At 46.4% G+C, this 20,020-nt stretch overlaps 1 protein-coding gene across 2 annotated transcripts in view; it reads right to left on the bottom strand.

Moving 5' to 3' along the window:
* Positions 1–246: 246 nt before the first annotated feature.
* Positions 247–20,020, bottom strand: part of KPNA5 (karyopherin subunit alpha 5) — a 38,904-nt gene continuing 19,130 nt past the window's right edge. For both annotated transcript variants that reach the window (XM_032976679.2, XM_032976680.2), the window contains exons 10-14: positions 16,857–16,935; positions 15,520–15,645; positions 14,772–14,899; positions 13,124–13,302; positions 247–11,221 (exon numbers count right to left, since the gene is read on the bottom strand). In XM_032976679.2, the coding sequence (XP_032832570.1) occupies positions 11,031–11,221; positions 13,124–13,302; positions 14,772–14,899; positions 15,520–15,645; positions 16,857–16,935 (703 nt within the window). In that variant the 3' untranslated portion in view covers positions 247–11,030. The remainder of the gene's footprint in view (positions 11,222–13,123; positions 13,303–14,771; positions 14,900–15,519; positions 15,646–16,856; positions 16,936–20,020) is intronic.

The following is a 20,020-nucleotide window of genomic DNA, read 5'->3' as shown; positions in this document are numbered from 1 at the left end:
GTGTGGTTAATGCAGTAATGCAGCCTTTATTCCTTGCAAAAGGTATCTATTTGGTGTTTGAAAAATGTAACATCAGTTTTATTGCCATGACGGGTAAAACCTCGTTCTTATTTTCCACGTTGAGCCTGGACAAAAAAGGTCTCATGACACAACATCGTGTCAATGTAATGACAACAATGTAATGACACGGCTGATGACAATTTGAATACGATCAACATTGGAAAGAAAAAAGACCCGAGCAAAATGTGTTTGTAACTGAAGACTTTTATTATCGCTTTTAAATGGTTACAATTTTACATGTTAAACAGGAAAAACCATAATACAAGTAACAAAATGAAATTTCTTTGTAGTTGTGTATGTCTGCGAGTCGTGTTCGTGTACTTTATATTTTTCAATATTTACGTATGTCAACTCACTCACACCTCTCCAGACAGCACTCCTTAAAAGTCAATGCAAACGTCTTCAGTCTGTCAAATCTCTGCACCAGCTGGCGGCCATACGCAGCGTACAAAATGGTAGAGATCGTTCAAGTTTTGTAGGTACAAAATGAAGTGCTGTTTTAAAAATATAAACCAAATAAAATAGATTAGCTTTATTGGAAGAAAGCCAGCCTTTGCGGCAGAGGTGAACACTCTTGGCTGTTTAAGATTAAATTTTCTCTCGTATTGCAAACGCGTGGTTGTCACAGAAACATCGCATAATAGAGCCACGTGACGAAAATTAACTTAAGCCTTGGCGTGTGCCCCAAATACAGTATTATTATTATTCGTAAAGGAAAAGAAATCGCGCACGCTTTTAGTCGGCACCCAAGAAAAATATATCTGCCGACATTCCATCTGCAATGTAACACTTTTTTTTTAAAGCCGATTCAGGAAAAACCAGTAAACAGATCCTACGGATAAAAAAGGAAAAAAAAAATGAAATAAAAATCGGAACAAGTCATGAGCGACAACACGCTACTCTGAGGTTACGGTAAAAAGGCATAAAAAAAAGCCAACGTCGTGAAGCCGAGGGGATGAGGAAACAATGTATTGCACAGAAAAGTGAGGTTTGTACCTGCGGAGGCAAAAACATTTAAAATAGCGCACGATCCATGGCACGTTGCTGCTGAGTGTAAACGGGGATGGGATGGGGGGCATGTCGAGAAGGGAAAGGGGCCGAGGGAGGTCACACGCCGGACTCGCGCTCCGGTGTCGAACCCGGGAGGGGGGGGTCACTCGCCGCTTTTGACAGGTCCTTTACTTATTTATTAATTTCAATACAGCAAAGTTTGGTTCGAGAGCGTATTCCGAGTTTAAATATTCCCGCGGCAACCTCAAGCCAGTTAAAGCTGCCCGACTTCATGTTGTTTCAATTCGGCCATCAAAGCCTCAGCTAATTTGCATACAGCTGTTAGTTATTTTTTTCCTGTATTATTTTAAATTATTAAAATAGCACTTTTTCAATAGTTTGAAGCACAATTGCCGCTTTCCTTTAGAAATCTACATCTGCACCTAAGTGTGCATTGTGCACACTCGAGTGACCCTAGTGACTTGGGAGATTTCGTAGAATCCGCTTTTTTCGCCAAAATCGGAATTTTCTTTAGCCACATTGCACAATTAGAAAATGAAAATATAATTCAATGTATAACAAATAAGAATATATAGGTTTCACGTTACTTGACAAAGGCCTCCTTTGAGTTGGACACAAGTAGAGAATAGTGATTATGAAGAAAATAAATGGCTTGTTTTTTTCTGCAGTAGAAACAAAACGTAGAATTTCACGTCAAATCGATGAACGCAGACTTTTTCCACCCATGCCCCGTTTGCGGTATTGTTTTCAATTACCCTGTTTTTTTTGTTTGCTTTGCTGGTTTACAATGGACAAGGGAAGGAAAGATTTTTCCCCGCTTAGAAATCCAATGACAAAAAAAGCGTGCATCTAAACTGCCCTATCGGTGCTATTGTTTATCAAGACTGACACCGGCCTTGCGGCTGAGGCACGCGCAGTTATTGTTAAGTGCCCAAACCTGCTCAACTTAGTTAGAATCAAACATTTAATAAATGGGCATTTCAGAGAATTGGTTAAGAGGTCCGATTATTGCTTGTTGTTATCACTTGTTTTGCCGCACGTTCTAAGCAGGTGCGCGCGCCTTTTTATAAGGGCCGTGTGGTGTGAAAAAAATCCTTTAAAAAAATGAAGCAGTTTGTACAATAGCAGTCACTGAATGCCAGTTACGTCACCTCTAACATGTGCAAACACACACATTCATCAACACATTTGATAAGTCGAAATTATAAAGAAAAAAAAACTTACCTTGGGTGGAAAAGACGAGACACCTGTGGCTTACCTAAACACACTTGAGTGAACAATGTCACCGGCCACAATGAACCCTTCCACAGCCTCGGTGAGAAACGGGAGAGCAGAGATGATGATGATGATGGAGAGACATCAAAATTTACCCGCTGCACGGCAAAAAAGAAACCCAGGCACGGACCACGCCGGAATTCGCCTCAAGTAGGCAACAATGGACGCGTGCAGTGGCAACTTCCATCCGTGCAAACCGTGTCCCAGTTAAGCTCGCCAGTTCCAGTTATTACGTCGCATGTCTTTGAGTTTTTTGGGTGTCTGCACCAGCAGAGAGAACACAATCACGTCCAGTGGAGAAGTCTCGGACCTCTTGGGGGGGGGGGGGCAACGGCTTGACCCGATTTATCGATGCAGTTATCAGGGATATGTTTGGCTAACAACCATGGCTCAAACACTTTCACGCGTACAGAGGTGGAAAAGAAAATCGAAAGAAACTTTTTTTTCTGATTACAACGAAAAATAAACATCAAAGGAAACCCTGCCAGGTGGCTAGGGTACACACACAGCCAAAATCTCAAGCAGATGACCGCTTTGTGTTGCGATCGAAACGTCGTTTTTTGTTATTTTCTTTGAACCTATCTCAGTGACTTTACCGAAAGACCCAAAGAATACATATCTCAACGTCCAAGTGGAATTCACCACCACCAGCAGGCAAATATTGCCGTGCTTGCGGACACTGTTCGTACAAAACATGTGACGCGAATGAGACGACGGAAAGACACACCACGTGAACGGAAGATGCGGACGAGACACTACGTAGGCTGGTTTACGTGCACAGTGCATACTTCTTGACGTGATATTGCAACGATTCCGTAGTCATTTGTGAGGCGAGAATATGCTAACATTTCAAGCTCAACAAGTCAACAATGCTCGCTTAGTTGTCACACTAAATGGTGTCGGAACCTGTCACTCAAACTGCCCAACCTGCATTGCGACTACAATTTGCAACGCGACTCCCAAGCTGCAATGCAGATCACGCTCTTTGCTCTCAACGTTGGGTTCCCGATAACCGACAGCGTGCGTAACGCCAATATATATGTATAGTATATATGCATCTTCTCGATGTTATCGACTAAAACAATAACTAAGGCCCGTGGAAACTTGCGCATCCTGGCCAAACACGCAAGTGTGTGCGTGAATGCAGTTCTTTGTTATTGTATTGCGTCGCCAAAAAGCGCAGCACAATTTGACCACGGCAAATAAACGCAAAGATGAAGCCAGACTATCCCCCCCCCCCCCAAAGCATGGCCCTGTGCGCCAGGAAACGCCGAGCCCAAAAAAAAATTAGGGACAGCAACATGGGCCACTTGTCCCTCCGGCTAAAGCTTTCCACAGCTTTTATCCTAGGAGAGACAAACAATGAACAACTGACGCTTGTCAGTAACTTCCTGCATTAAAGTACTGAAACATGTGCATAATGCCACACCGATACTGCGGACCACTGCGGTCAATCTAGGCTTAAGGGGTGGGGTGGGGTGGTGGGTGGGGGGTAAGAGATAGTTTTTTTTCCTTTTTTAAGTCTGCAAAGCCACAGCCAATCAATCAAAAGTCAGTCCAGCATTCACTCCCTCTCACTCGCACACACACGGAACGTCAGCACAAGTCGCGGGGTTGTTCTCCGTTTGGTATCCTCCGTTCAAACGCTGGCTTTCGCAGGAAACTGAGAAGCGACCGGCCCCCATTCATGCCGCCCCTTTTATTTATTTCTGCCGTTCCCGACTTCGAGACGGCAGGAGTTTGCAAATTGCCTTGTCCGCCGGTTGTGGCGGCTCCTCTGCCAAGATCGCAGCGCCAAAAAAATGTAAACAAGATTATAAAAATAAATACTGCCGAGAACTGTAGCGTACAGGCCAGAGCAATGTTCCTATTACTTTTTCCATAAACAGAATTTGTTCCGGAAATTAAAAAAAAGCAGCAGTCTGCAGATAGATCGTAATGTGCCACACAACTGTTTTATGTCAAAGAAATGTTATTATATTTAAACGCGCGGAACGGGCTGCAAATTTGGAAAGGGAACGGCACGGCAGCCGCCGCTAACTGGGAAGGAACTTGAGATAATAAGCTTATATATTTTTTTTTAATTGGGCACTCAATTTTCCAGCAAAAGCCTCTTGAACGGGGGCCGTCCAGTCGGCATGCGACTGTATGTGTGCGCGTGTGATGTGTGCGTGTGCGCGCGTCCCAGGAAAAACGGTACCAAGGGACAAAGTGTGTGCGTGTGCGTGCATGCATCACCTTGCCAGGAGACCCATTCCCCAGAATCGAGCAAACTTTTTCTCCTATCCATCGAAAAAAAGGGACTCAATTCACCTACCCCTTCTTACTGGATTCGGCAAATACAATTTAACGCTATAGGCTAATCGATGACAATTTTTAAGTTCATGTCTCATTATTCTTTTGATATTAAAATAAAATGCAAATTGAATATTTAACGATATAAATACTACAAATATTTATACAACATAAATCAAGTCGAAAACTAAAATACCGCGTTCCAATTATAAATTTCAATCATGTGCTACTTTTATGTGATTCCTGAAAAATGATATTTGTACTGGCTTACATTTATGCAAAGAGATCAAATAAACACAATATTGGTAAAAAAAGACATTGTAGTAGCAATTACAGCAATGGCATGGTCATAGATGTAAATAGTTTAAAGACTTGGTGTTTTATAATCTGAAACTTTTGCCAATTCTTCAGCATGAGCAAAAGGTACGTTAACAAAACGTAAGAACCATTTATAAAATTGCAGTATATACGGTATTTTTTTTCTCTTCAATACGCTTTGAATGCAAAAATATACATTTTTGCATCGACTAATTTCTGCCAGCATTATTTAACAAAAAGTTCATTTATCCAGTTAAGTTTAATTTTGAACCCCCCTCGGTCGTGAAATCCTTCCTGGCAAGGTGGCCTTACAAATATTCATATTAACATTTTGAGATTCCTTATAACGAGTTACACTTAACGACTTAATAAAGTTGGGGGATGGGGTTTGCTGGGGCCCACACACACTCAAGGACCTCGGTGGTCGTGTCGCTAGCCGCAGATCAACAAAATCCTGGTGGGGGGGGGGGGGGGCAGGAACAACAAAATAAAATAACACCCCCGCCCCCCCACGTCAGCCGAAACAAGAGCAACACCCATAAGCGGGCACGCAAAGTGGGTGACGGAGGTAAGCGCGAGGACTTGGCGGAGACGCCGTGGCCCCTGGGGGCATTGGGACGTCAATCGCGGCCTCTCCCAATTCTGCCGCCGCCGCCGTGTGCGTGCCAACTGGGCAGCGGCCGCCCCCCACCCCTCACCTCCCACCACGTCTACCTCCTCGACCCGTCAACCACGGCCGGGAGGGGGGGCGCGCGTTGGGGGGGGGGGGGTTGGCGCCGATTACGGTGGCCGAGAAAAACAGTGCGGTGGGGTTAGGGCGGGGGGCGGAGGTGACCATGAGACAATTTGGTTGAACAGCGTGCTTTATTCCGGGCCTTTCACGGGCAAACGTAAACATGCCCGCAACAGATTTAGCAGTGTTAACGCCCCGCTGTTTTTTTTTTTACCCCATCGTTGTCATACGCATCTTAAAAAACAAAAAATTTGGTGGAAAAAAAATTAAGGTTTTTGCCAAACCGTTCTGCCGAGCTCAAAACACTCAAGCCGGCGACCCGTCACAGAGTCCTGCGTGTGTCCATCCCAACAAAGCCGCGGCCCAGAGTACTAATGATGCGAACCGCAATAATTAATTACCGACACAACAAACACTCGCTGCTGCCTCCTCCCACACGCCGCGCAGAACCCATCGTCCAACAAGGAACCTGCCCAGCCTACCGCTCAATTTCCACCAAGGTGGCCCGGTTTCGGTGAGAGAAGGGGGGGGGTTGTATAAACGACAGCTTGGGATTGGGTTGGTCCTTGATAATTATTATTTTGTTAAATTTGCGCGAAAGTGTCTCTTGCGGGTCGATTCCTTGGTTGGGTTGTGATTCTGCGGGTCGCGGTGCTGTTGTGCGTCTGCACAGGCAGACTACATCTCTACCAGGGCTTAAAACTAACTTGGTTTCTAAACCTTTCTTATTCCCTTATTTTTTACATACAATTTTCTTCTTATGCATTTTTCTTAAAGGTAAGACCCATCGGCGAGTATATCTACGCCGGAAATAAAGGGACTAAAAAATAAACACGAAGGAAAAAGGGGCAAAAGAAATCAAATTCTTACACAAAATCAGCACAAGTTTGAAGCTTAAACCCAATCAGAGCATCACAAGAATAATACAACCTTAACAGCTTCTGCTAAATGTCACTTTTTAAACATTTTTTTTTTATATTTTTCCCCCCACTTGTTTTAGAATTATATCAATGCTATTTTTGTTTACTAGTTTCATAGCTTTATGTCTTCAAAGCAAAGAGCAAAACAGTTTAGGTCACAGTTTGAGAGCATTTGAGAAGAGGTAGATAGACCCAACATAGAGACAGCAATTCCGAATCCAGACACGATGCAGAAGGCTGAATAATTGAAAAATGTACAGCCCGATTGGCAATTAATGTGCCCAGACATGATGGGCTTGACAAATATAAAAGACACCATCCTACCACTGTTAGAGCAGTGTTGGATGTATGATCGAATTAAACGCCAACATCACTGTGTTTGGCAGAGGGTTTATGAAGAACCCAAAAACCCAAATACTATTACTTGAAATGGTGTAATGTTGTTTTGGCTGTAGTTCTACCCAAGCAAACTACGCTGTCATTTTTCAAATTCAGCAGAAGCTGACCAGGTATGGTTTTCATGCAATAAAGAAAAAAACCCTACTGCTTTAACATAATTAAAAGCTGCAAGCGTTCACTGCTTTGAAACTCCTACATGAATGTAAGGTGAATGATAGCTTAGTGCAAAACTGGTTTGTTCAGCAGTGCTGTTTGAAGGCTACAATCACAAAAAAATTAGCTCTCAAGCCAGTGTAGATAATCAGTGGACAATTCTACCTCTTGTTTAAACCTCTAGTCACTTGTCTACATAAATTTAAACGTTTACAAAAATAATGGGAAAGCGTGGGTGGGGGGTGGTTGTGCTGAGTTGGTTCAACCCTTTGCGCCTAAGACCCAACTGAACTGGCACGACCGGGGACTCTTTCCGACCAGCGCAGAAGGAGATTTGTTAATGAGCGTTTATATTTAAGAGATCGATTTAATGGGCGGGAGGTAGTGCCAAACCAAGTTGACAATTTAAAAATCGCTTACCTCTCATGTATGTGTGCACCTTATGGCAAACACCTTAAAATTGCACCAATTGGCTTGTGGGTTACGTACTAGCCAATGAGTATTTTTTAAACACACAACGGTGATAAATAATCGGAGGATATTTTCTATCCCCACGCAATTATAATTTTTACTTTATTTTTAAGACCCCAGCATGTCTTTGCTCAAATACCACTCCCTTCTAAATTTACAAATATTTTTTTTATACATTTGGCTGCACAAGATGCAAAATAAGCCTACATAATGAGACAGATTTGTTTTATAAATTATTTATATAATGTACACTTTTAATGTATTGAAGAACGAGAGGAAAAAACAAAACACGGATTGGGTAGGAAAGGAGTGAGCGGAATAAAACGTAAACTAAAAAAATAACCCAACACATGCGGTTATGACGATGTGGGTGGACAGCAGTCGAAGACCACAACGCACAAAGGAGGCACAGCTTTTTGAAGCCAAGGGTTAAGGAAGAGGTGCATTCACACTGCCCGATTGACTTTCAGAAACAGGATTTTCCTACGAGTTTCGAATTGGCCGCGCAGATTTCCCTGGCATCAGCAAACACAGCCTGGCATTACCAGCGGCATAGCTGGGTTGCCTTGTGCCTTGGCGCAAGGAATGATGATGTGACCCGGCCACCCCATACACTCTGCCCAAATATTCTCCCCACTTTGTAACCTGGGCCCTCCCTCCGACCCAAGGGCCCCGGTGCAGTTGCACCGCCTACACGCTCTGTGTCGACGTCACGGGGCGAAAAGAGCGGCTCAAAATTAAAATCTCTACTGCGGACCTGCTGCCCTTACAATGGCCGCAAAGGGGCCCGGGGGTTGCAGACAGGGACGTGCACCCCAGTAATCGATAGAACCACACTTGTTATAGGAGTGGGGGAGGGGGGATCCAACCACGTGGCTCAATGTGAATGGATGCCAGTGTTACAAGTTCAAATCCTCATTGAGGGTCGTTGGTGCAGTCCATCCCAAATGGGGTCAACTAAAATAGTACTTCTGTGAGATAGCCAACAGTGGATGTCCTATCAACGGACTCACCACTGGAACACACAAAACGAGCGACCACTTTCTCCACCCTCACTTTGAACTTCCCGCTGCTGAGGGAACCGTCGTCTCTGTGTGTGCGAGCAAGGGGGGGGGGGGGCAGCCCTGACCTGTTTCTGACAGCAGCTTGGGCCATGTGACTGCACCTCCCTCGAAAGTGTGCCTGGGAGTGCCATGGGGGGATTCGCACAGCGCAAATGTTTTTCAATCATCGTTTCCAACGCCACACACCCTTCGGAAATTTGCCAGCAGGGTCGCTGGTGGGGAGGAAGGGGGGGCACCCCCCCTCTGTATTGTCAAAATGGTTCTTCCCTTGGGCAGGGGTGGCAGTTGCTGCGCGGGTGAAGATATTATTGGGCGGCTGCTGCTGCTATGACTACGTTAAAAGAACACCCGTTTAAAGAAATACGAGGGGAAAATAAAGGAAAGGAACATGCACGCAGTCACAGCACTGCACGGTGACTCGCCCACCTGCACAAACCCCCCCCCCCTCCGCCCCAATTTAGGGTGGCCTCAATGCATCAAATGTGCATCGCAAACCATGGAACATTGTTTGCTTTTTTTATTTGTAAGGATGATGTTTGAACCACCAAACAACAGTACCTTCAAAGCTAATGGACTATTTGAGAGGAACAAAGAAATACAGCTGTCCGTGTGTTCGTGTGTGCAAATAGATCTGTCTGTATGAAGCAATGGACAGAGACTATTGGCTGGTCGAGACTGGGAGGCCATGGGGCTCCTGAGAAGAAATGATTTCGGGGTCACAAATTTGCACGTAGGTCGCAGCTCGCCCACTCCGACGCGGCCCTTGTGGGCAGCCAGGCAGCCCAAAGGTCTGCGCCAAAAAAAAACCCACCAAGAAGGAGCCGAAAAAACAACGGAGGAACAGCAAAACAAACTCACGGTCGCATAGCCCACCCACCCACGGTGTGCTCCCCCATCCCTGCGCAAAGGCCAAAAGGGAATGGATGCAGCCACCAAGTGTGAAAAATATATAACCATTCACCATGCGTGGAGAGTTGGTTATTTTGCAAGATTATTTTCGCTGGGTTTGGAGATGGTGGGGATCGCGGGCAAGTGAGAAGGCCGAACCGGGATAGCGCGATGGTGGGTGGCACCGCACACTACGGCACACCGCGGCCGTTTCGAAGCGCTGGGCGATCGTTCACATGGGATGATGGGCAGCGAGAACGCAGCCGCAATGCTCTAATCCCCACCGCGTGTGATTGTGTGTGGGGGGAGCGGGTACGGGGGAGGTTAAGGGACGGCGAGCGAGTACCGTTTGGTTCACAAGGCTGTACTCTATCCCTACACGGGGGTTGCCCTGTGTCGACAACACGTAGCGCTCGCACGCTTCGCACAATTGCAGTGGGGACACTCAAACACTCAAGTGATATCGTGGTTATAATTAGTTCTGATTTTTTTTTTTCTTTCGCAGCTACTTGTTTAGTTTGTTTGTTGCTTAACCAACTGCTCGCAAATGTTTTCACTACTTGCAACAACAAAAAAACACACACAATGCAGTAAGGTTTTAAAGGGAAGAGGGGAAAAAAGAGAGTGGGGTGGGGGATGGCATTGGTGTGTGGGGGGGGGGGGGGGCGGGAATTTGGGATAAAAGGGGATCGGGGAAGGTCAGACTTCACAGCGGAAACACTCGGGTTTACACTCCTCCCTGACGGCTGAGGCTCCCAGCTTATAGTTTCATCTACAGGCACAACTAAAGCAGAGGACTTTATGCACAGCATGTGGGAAAAGCCAATGCCGCTTATAGCCCAACACCATCAGCTCACAGACTTTGCGCGCGCATGGGGGTACGGGCGGCAGAGGAGGGGTGGCGGCCCAAACGGGCAGCAAAGTTTTTGCTTGCCCAACCATCGGGGGGTGGGGGGGGGGGCCGGCAGTTGTTAAAGCGCTAAAGACCCCCCCCCTCCCCCCCGCTACTCCACCACGTAAACGGCCCGAATCGCGTAAAACGCGGGCGCCGAATCCTCTCTCCCGTCGCGCGGCAAATGTCTCGGCTCAACACCCACGCCAACTCGCTCACAGCAACACCCTCGCTCGCTCGCTCTCTCTCGCGCGCGCGCTCACTCAAACATCGTCGTCTCTCGTTTTAGACGGCGCCGCAACCCTCGACGGCGCCGTCCGCTTTATCCCAACGCTACCTTATCCATGGCACACGTTGAGGGACGGGGTGGGGTTTTGTTGGGGCGGGGCAAGAAGCCACTTTTAATGACAGCAGCCATCGCTCGCTCACTACGGGGTAGGGAAGGAGAGTTTCTGGGGGGGGGGGGGGGGGGGGGGGGATGGGGGGCGGAGAGGGTGGACGGGCGAGCAGACGGACGGACGGACGGACCGGACCGGCGGGGGGCGAGCGGTTCAGAGCTGGAAGCCGCCCATGGGCGCCTGTGGCTGGGGGTGGAAGAGGAACTGCTGCTGGTTTTCATCCACCTGCGGAGCGATCTCCCCGTCCTCCTCCTCCGAGCCGAAATAGCGCTCGATCAGGTCGTACGCCTTCTGGTAAATCTCCTGGTTCTCGTGCGATTGCAGGAACTCGATCTTGTCCAGGCCTGGGCGATGGGGGAAGGGGGGATTCCAGCGATTGTACTTGAGTTTCGTCATTTTTTTCCCGTTGGTTGTTTTTCGTGTTGCTGCGAGAGCGATATCGCAATCGTAGACCAAAGCGGCTTACTCCCCCCGTTCATATTTGAAACAATTAGACAGCTCATTGGAAAGTCATCATCATCAGCAGCCATGATTAATCCACTGCTGTATGAAGGCTTCTCCCAAACCATTGTCATCTCTCACGGTTCCTGCGGAGGGAGCTGGTAGGAACGTTGGGTTGCTCGGTCAATGGCCAGGGTCAACGGCGGCACCACGTGGTGTATTCCGCAAATATGCCCGACTGTGAGGGCGGGCACAAGCCGGCATGAGTAGGTTAAACGTTGAGTTTTATATGGGCACCACGGGGTGACCAGCCCCTCCCCACCCAGCCCCACCCCTCCCACCCCCCACCCAGCCCTACCCACCCCACCCAGCCCCTCCCCACCCTCCTCATCCAGGCCCTCCCCACCCTCTCCTCCCCACCCAGCCCCTCCGCACCCAGCCCCTCCGCACCCAGCCCTACCCATTTTTGGATGCACGACGGACGGACACAATAATCCCCTGTGGGCTGGTGTAACCAGGAGGTTCCTTCCAGTATAATCTATCTCTAGCACCTGTACACATGCTGGATTAATCTTTCCACCGCCGTAGTGAACGTCCTTTCGGATGCGTTTCCCTCCTTTGGCCCACACACTCGCATTAGTCTCAACCACCGACCACCATTCCTTTTGGCGACTTGTCCTGCACGAGCCCGCTTAATTTTACCTAACAGCCAATGTGACGTCTAAATTTCGTGTGTTCGCCAACCCGCGTGTTCCTCCGTCTCTCAATGCATCTGACACACGCATCACTCAATGCCCCTTTGCGTACTTACCGGTTTTTCTTCAAGTACCGCCCTTTATAGCTCTCAACGCTACAGCTCGGAATTGTCAATGCCCAAGTCGACATGGTCAAGCTGTTTCATGGGCTCAAGTCTTCCCCCCCACCCACTTGTCCTTTCACCTCCCCTCACTTTCCATCTCGGTACTAGGCACGACGCGCTCATACAAAACAACGCTTGTGCCTCAGTCGCCCCAAACGTCCGCGTGAAATAAGTTGCCGTTCAAGTATTTTCCCTGTATTGCCATGGATCCCCTAACCTGCAATCACTTTTGCTCCCCATTCCTCCCGACTGAATCAGCGATGGGCAACAGCATTAAAATATATTACATTACTCTAGTAACTATAAGAGGCACGAATCACCAATTAACAGCGTCTCATTATTTAAAGATACAAATTACCCATCACGTTGAAGGGCGTGTAATTTAAACGTCAATCACACATGTAAATTAAATAAAGTGTCATTTTTAAAGTTGGATCATCAATTATCCGGATTCCAACGTGATCCAGGGCTGAGCACACGAAACCGGTAACACCGCCCCAAAGGCTGTAAACCAGTCCAGCGATCGGCACCACGACCGTAAGAAAAAAAAAGTAGCTACACTTGATTTCAGTGTTAAATATTTGTTACAGTATATTATACACTACATAAAACTTAATTAAAATACTGCACATGTATACATCACCTATGCAATTTTCGAGATTGGAGTGGTAAGTACGATACAGTAAATACAATAACTATTTACAGGAGAATATTTATTTTTGACTATTTGTATGCTTATTTATGGCAATTTATTAAACTAAACACATTTAAAAAACACACAACACCTAAAAACATGTAATACAAGAATGTGCAAATATAAGCTATTTCAAATAATGATGTAGTGATTATCCGACGTTTTTGAAAATCCCACACCCCCCTATACCCCACCCCGCCGGATAAATCGGACATCACGGCTACCTCTCCCGCCCCCACCCGCCCCGCTTACCGTATGCCTCCTCGATTGTGGCGCAGTAGGGGTTGATGCCCAGATTGTCCTGCCGTGCCTCCTGCTCGCCCAGCTTCAGGATGTTTTCCAGGCCGTTGAGAGCCACCTGCACGATCTTGGCATCCATCACGGTGAGCAGGTCGCACAGTGGCTTGATGCAGCCCTGCTCCACCAGAAACCTGCTCCACGCAAACCGGGTCGTTGCGGGGGGAAATGGGAAGAGGGAGGGCAGGCAGTACCGTCAGTACTGGGAGACCAACTTCCCCACCCCTCCATCGAACAAAGCTTATATGTCAGGATGTAAGCCAAACAGCGGCTCGGAACATTTGCCACCGATCTCACTTTTAAAACGCGAGTGTTCATCGTTCGACTGCACGTTCACGAACATTCCTTCCCAATTCCGTTTCACTGGGTTCTGCAGCAGTGTTGGAAAGGTCCGTCTAAAACTAAATACGTTTTTATTTTACCAGGTAAGGCTTCACTGAGCTATGTAGCTTTTTTCAAATGCGACCTGGCTATCACAAATGATAGCTCAACGAAGTGGCTTATTGTGTAGATGTGCAGCTGCCAAATACTCAAATGCATGTTTCGGAATGTGGAGGGAAAAACCAGCGGACCCAGCGAAAACTCAATGCGACCACGGGGAGAGAGACATGCAAACTCAAAATATACAGGTGTTAGGCTTGGGATCGAACCCACAATCTCCTGCATACCAGGCAAGGTAGTTCTAACATCTTGCCACCATGACAGGGCCAAATATCAGAGCATCCTATTTTGCTATTGTCAGTCGTGGTTTGTGAACCCCCATGCTTTTAGTCACCTCTGCATGAACGAACTCATTTGTACAACGGTCAGCGTGTACATATTGAAGCAGTCTTTGTTCGATCAATAGAATCGATCATCACTGGTAGAAATTCTTATGGAGGTTACATGCAATGAATCATCCGGGAAATAATTAACAAATGTCTCTTCATAAAGTTTGTATGGGCTAGGTTCATGGAGAGCCTGCAGATTGAATACATTTGCAGAGCAGTTTAAAAAAAATAGATTTATGATCGAATTGTGACAATTGATTCACAACTAGGCGTAGAAAATAAGTTATTGAACAGGTTGCCTTGGCTGGAGGATAATTCAGAAAGTTTCCCTTGATAGAGAAAACGTACCTATAAGGGATTCATTTTACCTGCTTAGCCGCATGATGGGCACAGGCTCATTTTCTTTACTTGAATTAACTCAAGAAAAATAAAGTGCGCCAAGAGGGTAAGCAACATTGTTTCACCATATCTCTCAAGAGTAGTACAGTAAAATCTTGGATTGCGAGCATAATTCGTTCCGGAAACGTGTATGTAATCCAAAGCACTCGTATATCAGTTGTGCTCACATGACGCTTGGCAGACAAAGCGTGTATACGTACACTACTCGTATTGCAAGACCGCGCTCGTTTATCAAATTAATATTTATTTAAAATTATTGCTCGTCTTGCAAAACACTCGCAGACCAAGTTACTCGCAATCCAAGGTTTTACTGTACTTAGACAGCAGTACACCCTCCTCACACGATCTGCTGGACAATAGTGTAGTCTTTAGAGGTATTAGGCAGTAGTACACCTCCCTTACTAGATCTGCTTAGACAGCAGTACCATCCTCACCGGATCTGCTCAGGGGTGCCACCGGATGTGGCGTTAGTGATGGCCCAGGCTGCTTCTTTGCGCGTTCGGAACTCCGCCTTTTGCAGGATCTCGATCAGCACCGGGAAGATGTTGGCATCGATGACCGCCTGGGCAAAGAAATACATTTCAGTGTGAAAATGGTAATAGGTCTTCTTTGGTTCTTTCGGTAAAGTCACGTAGAATGAGAATACCGAAAGAACCAAAGAAGATGAATCCTTGCAGTCACGAAAGCTTTAAATCGAAATGGTAATAGGTTTTTGACAGATTATTCCATGTTTAAAGCATGACAGCGGTTGCTTTAGGACATTCTGCAAAAATCTGCTCTGATGACCATGGCATGGTGGCCCTCATCCAGCAGTGAATTGACGAGGGGCTTTATACGTACTGATTGGTGGCAGTGGGTTGATCAAAGCACACAATTAAGCCTTCGGTTAAGACAAAAGTGTTGTTAATTTCGATAACAAAAAAGGTAGCAGGCAAGCTGAGAACTTAAAATTACATTCTCTACAGCAGTTTACCAAAGAAGATCATGGGCTAGCAGTTATAATAGTTAGACTTAGGATTATTGCACGGTTAAGATGGATGCAGTGACAGATATATATTGTTCTGGGCACGTTTTCAAGGTGGTAGGGCCTCACATGCAGCCACAGGCCAAGTAAAATGTTACCACGGCTGGCTGTAAGTCCCCTCACTCGTCATGCTTTAAGGTGCAAGTGGAATGTGAGACCTGTATCTGGGCCCGGCTGCCGGCTGTAATATTGGAGATGGTCCAGCAGGCCTCCTTTTTGATCGACTCCTTGGGATTGCTAAGCAGATGCAGCAGACAGGGCAGCGCCGAGCAGTTCAGTATCACCTGTGGTGTGGTAATGGGGTGTGCACGAAGGGGACAAGAGGGCAGTTTGTGAACAAAGGGCAAGGGAAGCATCGTTATAACATGGCTCGCTGTCTAAAGCAGTGAAGCGCCATGTTGGATCCGCGTTCCCCTGCTTCATAACCGGTCTGGACTCGCAGACTGTCACGTCATAAGATGTCCGAACTCACGGACTGTCACGAAATAAGATGTCTGAACTTATGGACCATCACGTCATTACCTGTCTGGACTGGCGGACAGTCACGTCATTAACTGTCTGGACTGGCGGACCGTCACGTCATAACCTGTCTGGACTGGCGGACTGTCACGTCATTACCTGTCTGGACTGGCGGACCGTCACGTCATTACCTGTCTGGACTTGCGGACTGTCACGTCATTACCTGTCTGGACTGGCGGACCGTCACGTCATTACCTGTCTGGACTGGTGGACTGTCACATCATTACCTGTCTGGACTCAGACTGTCCCTGTCACGCCTCGATTCTATTCACGGGCCTCTACGCACCAATAACCTTTTTCAAAATGAAAGCTACTCTAGAAGCATAGGAAAAAAAACAAACAGAATGATCTTGTACTTTATTGACCAATCTATATAGTTGTGAAAATGTGCAAGAAAATGAATAGTTTTGCGAAACAAAATCTAAGCACCTGCAAGTGTCGGTTTCCCACAGCCTTGCGGGCCATCACCAGTCCACAGAACACAGCTTGGGAACCACTAAACTCAAGGAACTTATTTTGAGATTCTAACCACTATTCATAACATAACTAATACTCTTTGGTTCTTTCGGTAAAGTCACGTAGAAAAATAATAATAGATCACGACGTTTCGGTCGCCACACAAGCGATCGCCCTCAGGTGGGATAGAAAGAAAGAACCAAAGAGTATGGATTCCTGCAGTCACGAAAGCCTCAAATCAACAGAACTAATGTTTACTTCTTGTCTACAGCTCTCTATTCACATGAAAAAAAAAATCTTCATCTCCCTAACCAGCATCTCCCTACATGCCGGCAAGACATTTCCTGGCGGGCAACTCCCAAGAGCATTCGGCGGCCACATGTACGGCACGAGGACCACAAGTCGACGAACTCTGACCTCGGTCAAATTACCAAGGCATGAATATTCAGAGCGGTTGGTTTTTGTTATGTTTGTGTCACCGGCAGTTGGACATACTCCCCCCCCCACACCCCCCACCTACCTGTGTCTGCATGTCGTCTCCCGTCACGATGTTTCCGACAGCGCGCAGGGCGGGAGACACCACCTTCACGTCCGTGTGCCTGAGCGAGACATAACGGCGGGAGCAGGCGGACTCAACGTGGCACTTCACCATCATGTGCTGTTTTGAACAAAAAAATTGCTACGGCATTTGATTGTATAGTTTGCTTCCTCCAATGTTATCCCAAATCTTCAAAATTGTGCTATGTCATGAGAAAATACTGTACAGAGGTAAAACAAAAACAGTACAGATAAATAAGAATAGGAGACAAGAGCAAGAATTAGAGGAATCAGAGCTCATTGTTTTTTCCCGAGTAAAACCATCCTCCGAGGGATTTGCGCAGTGCGACAAACCAGGGGGGAGAGCTCAAAATCAAACGAGACCGAGAAAAACCGGACTCTGGCGGTGAAGCAGAAATGGGCGAAGTTCGCGCAACCAGTACAATCATCATGCTCACGAGGGACGTGACAACTGGCTCGACAACCGTTGGAAAAAAAAAAAACTCGTTACAGCATGATGCCGAGTTGGTCACACAGCTGGAAGAGGCCTGACAATGTGACCGTAATTGCGCGACCGATCTGAAAGGGCCTTTCACAGCGAGCATGATGGCAAGCATCAAATTTCAACAGCTGTGCAGTACAAAGTAAATTCATGGGCGACAGACTTCACAAGGGAAACCCTCACATTTTACAAACCCCATCACTCGCCCAACTACCCACAGCGAACCAGACACCTCCCTCAAAAGCCATCTAAACCGAGTACATAACATGACAGGGAAAAAAAAATTGTGGGTCTAGAATAATGCAACTTATTCATCCGTAACATGCACAAGTTTATGTTTTAAGTGCAAGCACTGATATATTTCCTTCGAGCGCAGGTGCCGGAGCAGGCGATCATTACCGTTAAGCGTAAAGGGGGAAAACAAAAGCAGAAATGACAGCAGCTCTGGTTTGAAAAAAATGAAAGGAAAACAGAGACCAAGATAGAGCCAGAAAAGAGATATTAATAAAGACAAATAGAGAGGCAAAGGGAGGAACATTTTCCACTTTTCGTCTCTTCTAAAACTCAAATTCGGATTTAAATTAAAATTGGCATAACACCTCAGTGTAAGTTTAACACGTAGGTTTTCGCAGCCCATTTTATCCATAGAGCTTTTTTTTTTAGGGATAGATCTCGTAAATGTGTCAATAAACCTGCCACCACCCTATACAGCCAATAACGAAGGTTCGTCACGTAAAGAAAACACGCCAATTCGTTACTCGTTCAGTAGACCCACAACATTTACAATTTGAGTACGACATTTCGCCGGTAATAACCAGCATCATCAGGCGACAGCCAAAGTCGGTATTTGGCTGAAAAGGCAAATGTCTTATGCACACGTATATTACAATATTTTATGCGTGGTGCATACGCATGCGCACATATTTGTGTGTGCATCTGCACACAGTTTCCCGTACACTTCTTTGTACAATCGACTCCGCTTGGGAATGTCTCACAACATTGCTACAACGCAGAGCATCCCCTCTCCTCATCTCCAAAGAATTCCTGACACAAGCCTCAGAATCCACAGACATACTGGAGGCTCCCTTAACGGACAAGATGTCACAGCTTGTTCCGCATTATTTATTTATCCCAAAGGATTTATTTCCATATTATTTGCTAAAATCTTAAATAATAGATTGTCACATTTCAGCCTACGTACCCGTGAGCGCAGCTATCAATTTCAAATCGATAAACTGTTACGCAAACCACCTAATTGGGATTTTACAACTAAAATATCACGATTGACAATTCAAGGCACAGTCTGGTCTACAAGCCAGGGTCTGTGTGTGAATAGAGGCGGCAGGATCTGCGCTTTGGAAATCCTTTTCATCCGAGCCGAGATGCCGCGTTCTCACAGGAACGCCATGTCCCAGCCGCTCCCTCCGCATCCCCCTTTGTGTCACTCCACGGCACCCCTATAACGTCACCTTAATTCAACCCTGATAAATGCGCATCGCACATCAAAGCAGCACCCCGGTCAGGGATTTTTTTTTTAATACGTAAAAAACCTTCCAGGGTAAATAAATAATGAAGTGCGGCACCGGCATGCTCCACTATTTTACTTAAAGGCGGGCCAGTCTGCTCACGTCCTCCCATCCAACTTCCAGTCGATAGGAAACAACCCCTATGCCCTACACCACACAGAAGGGCTCCCCCCACACCCTGCAAGCTGCCAACTAATCAATGGACAACAAAGGCTCAACAAGAGAACCGTGGCATAGCGCGAGTGATTTCTACGGGGATAAATTGCATCTAAGAAAGATGTAACGCTCAGTTGCAAAATGCTATCGTAAGAATTTAGAGTGACAAAGAGCTGTACGAGCACATGAACAACTTTAGTCGCTTACCTCGATATCAGATTTCAAGTGTGGCCTTTGAAAGATTACCTTTTAGAGAGCGAGACTATTTCGCAACAATGAGCACTTTTTTCCATGGAACAGCAGTAGGTCAAACACAGGGTGAGCGTTGTGAAAATATATTTTACCCATTATTATTGTTGTCAACTCCAGAGTAAATGAGGGTCATGGGGCAGAGGGGTGGCCCAGGTGAAACTAAAACAAGGTTAAAGTGAAACACGTGTAAACGAGGCTTCATACTACTGCTTCCTAAAGCAATTGGTTTACAGGCACGTGGGCACTGGGTCATTGACCCTTGTGGGCAGTGGGGAACTGATACACAGAACCCGTGTGAGCAGGTTAAAAAAGTGCTAATGAGTGCGGTTAATCCGCAACCCGGGTTAATCCGCTCACAAATAGTGAAGACTTAACTGTATTATTAACTATTATACCATCCCATTGTCTTTTGCCAAGCACGTATAAGCTTCCTCAATTCAATAAACATACAATTTTACACATTACACCTTGAAGACGACCGTGTTTCTGGTCATTTTGCGTTCGTGATGAACTGCTAAAAAATGTTCTTATACACGCACGGGTTGCATAACGCTCTCAAATGTGCAATTGTGCTCAGAATTATTTAGCTGATGGGACAAAGCACGTTTGAATATATGCAACCAGTACTCTTTTTGCTCTGCTTTGTATTTTTAAGGATGGGGCAAACCTCTGACCAATTGGCCAGTATTCTATCGGTTAAGTCCCAAATAG

The sequence above is a fragment of the Petromyzon marinus genome, chromosome 60 (genome assembly GCF_048934315.1).
Source record: "Petromyzon marinus isolate PM22_M1 ecotype Great Lakes invasive population chromosome 60, UKy_Petmar_22M1.pri1.0, whole genome shotgun sequence".
NCBI classification, from domain to species: domain Eukaryota; kingdom Metazoa; phylum Chordata; class Hyperoartia; order Petromyzontiformes; family Petromyzontidae; genus Petromyzon; species Petromyzon marinus.
The sequence above is the reverse complement of the archived record's forward strand: the minus strand, read 5'-3'. Positions and strand labels throughout refer to the sequence as shown.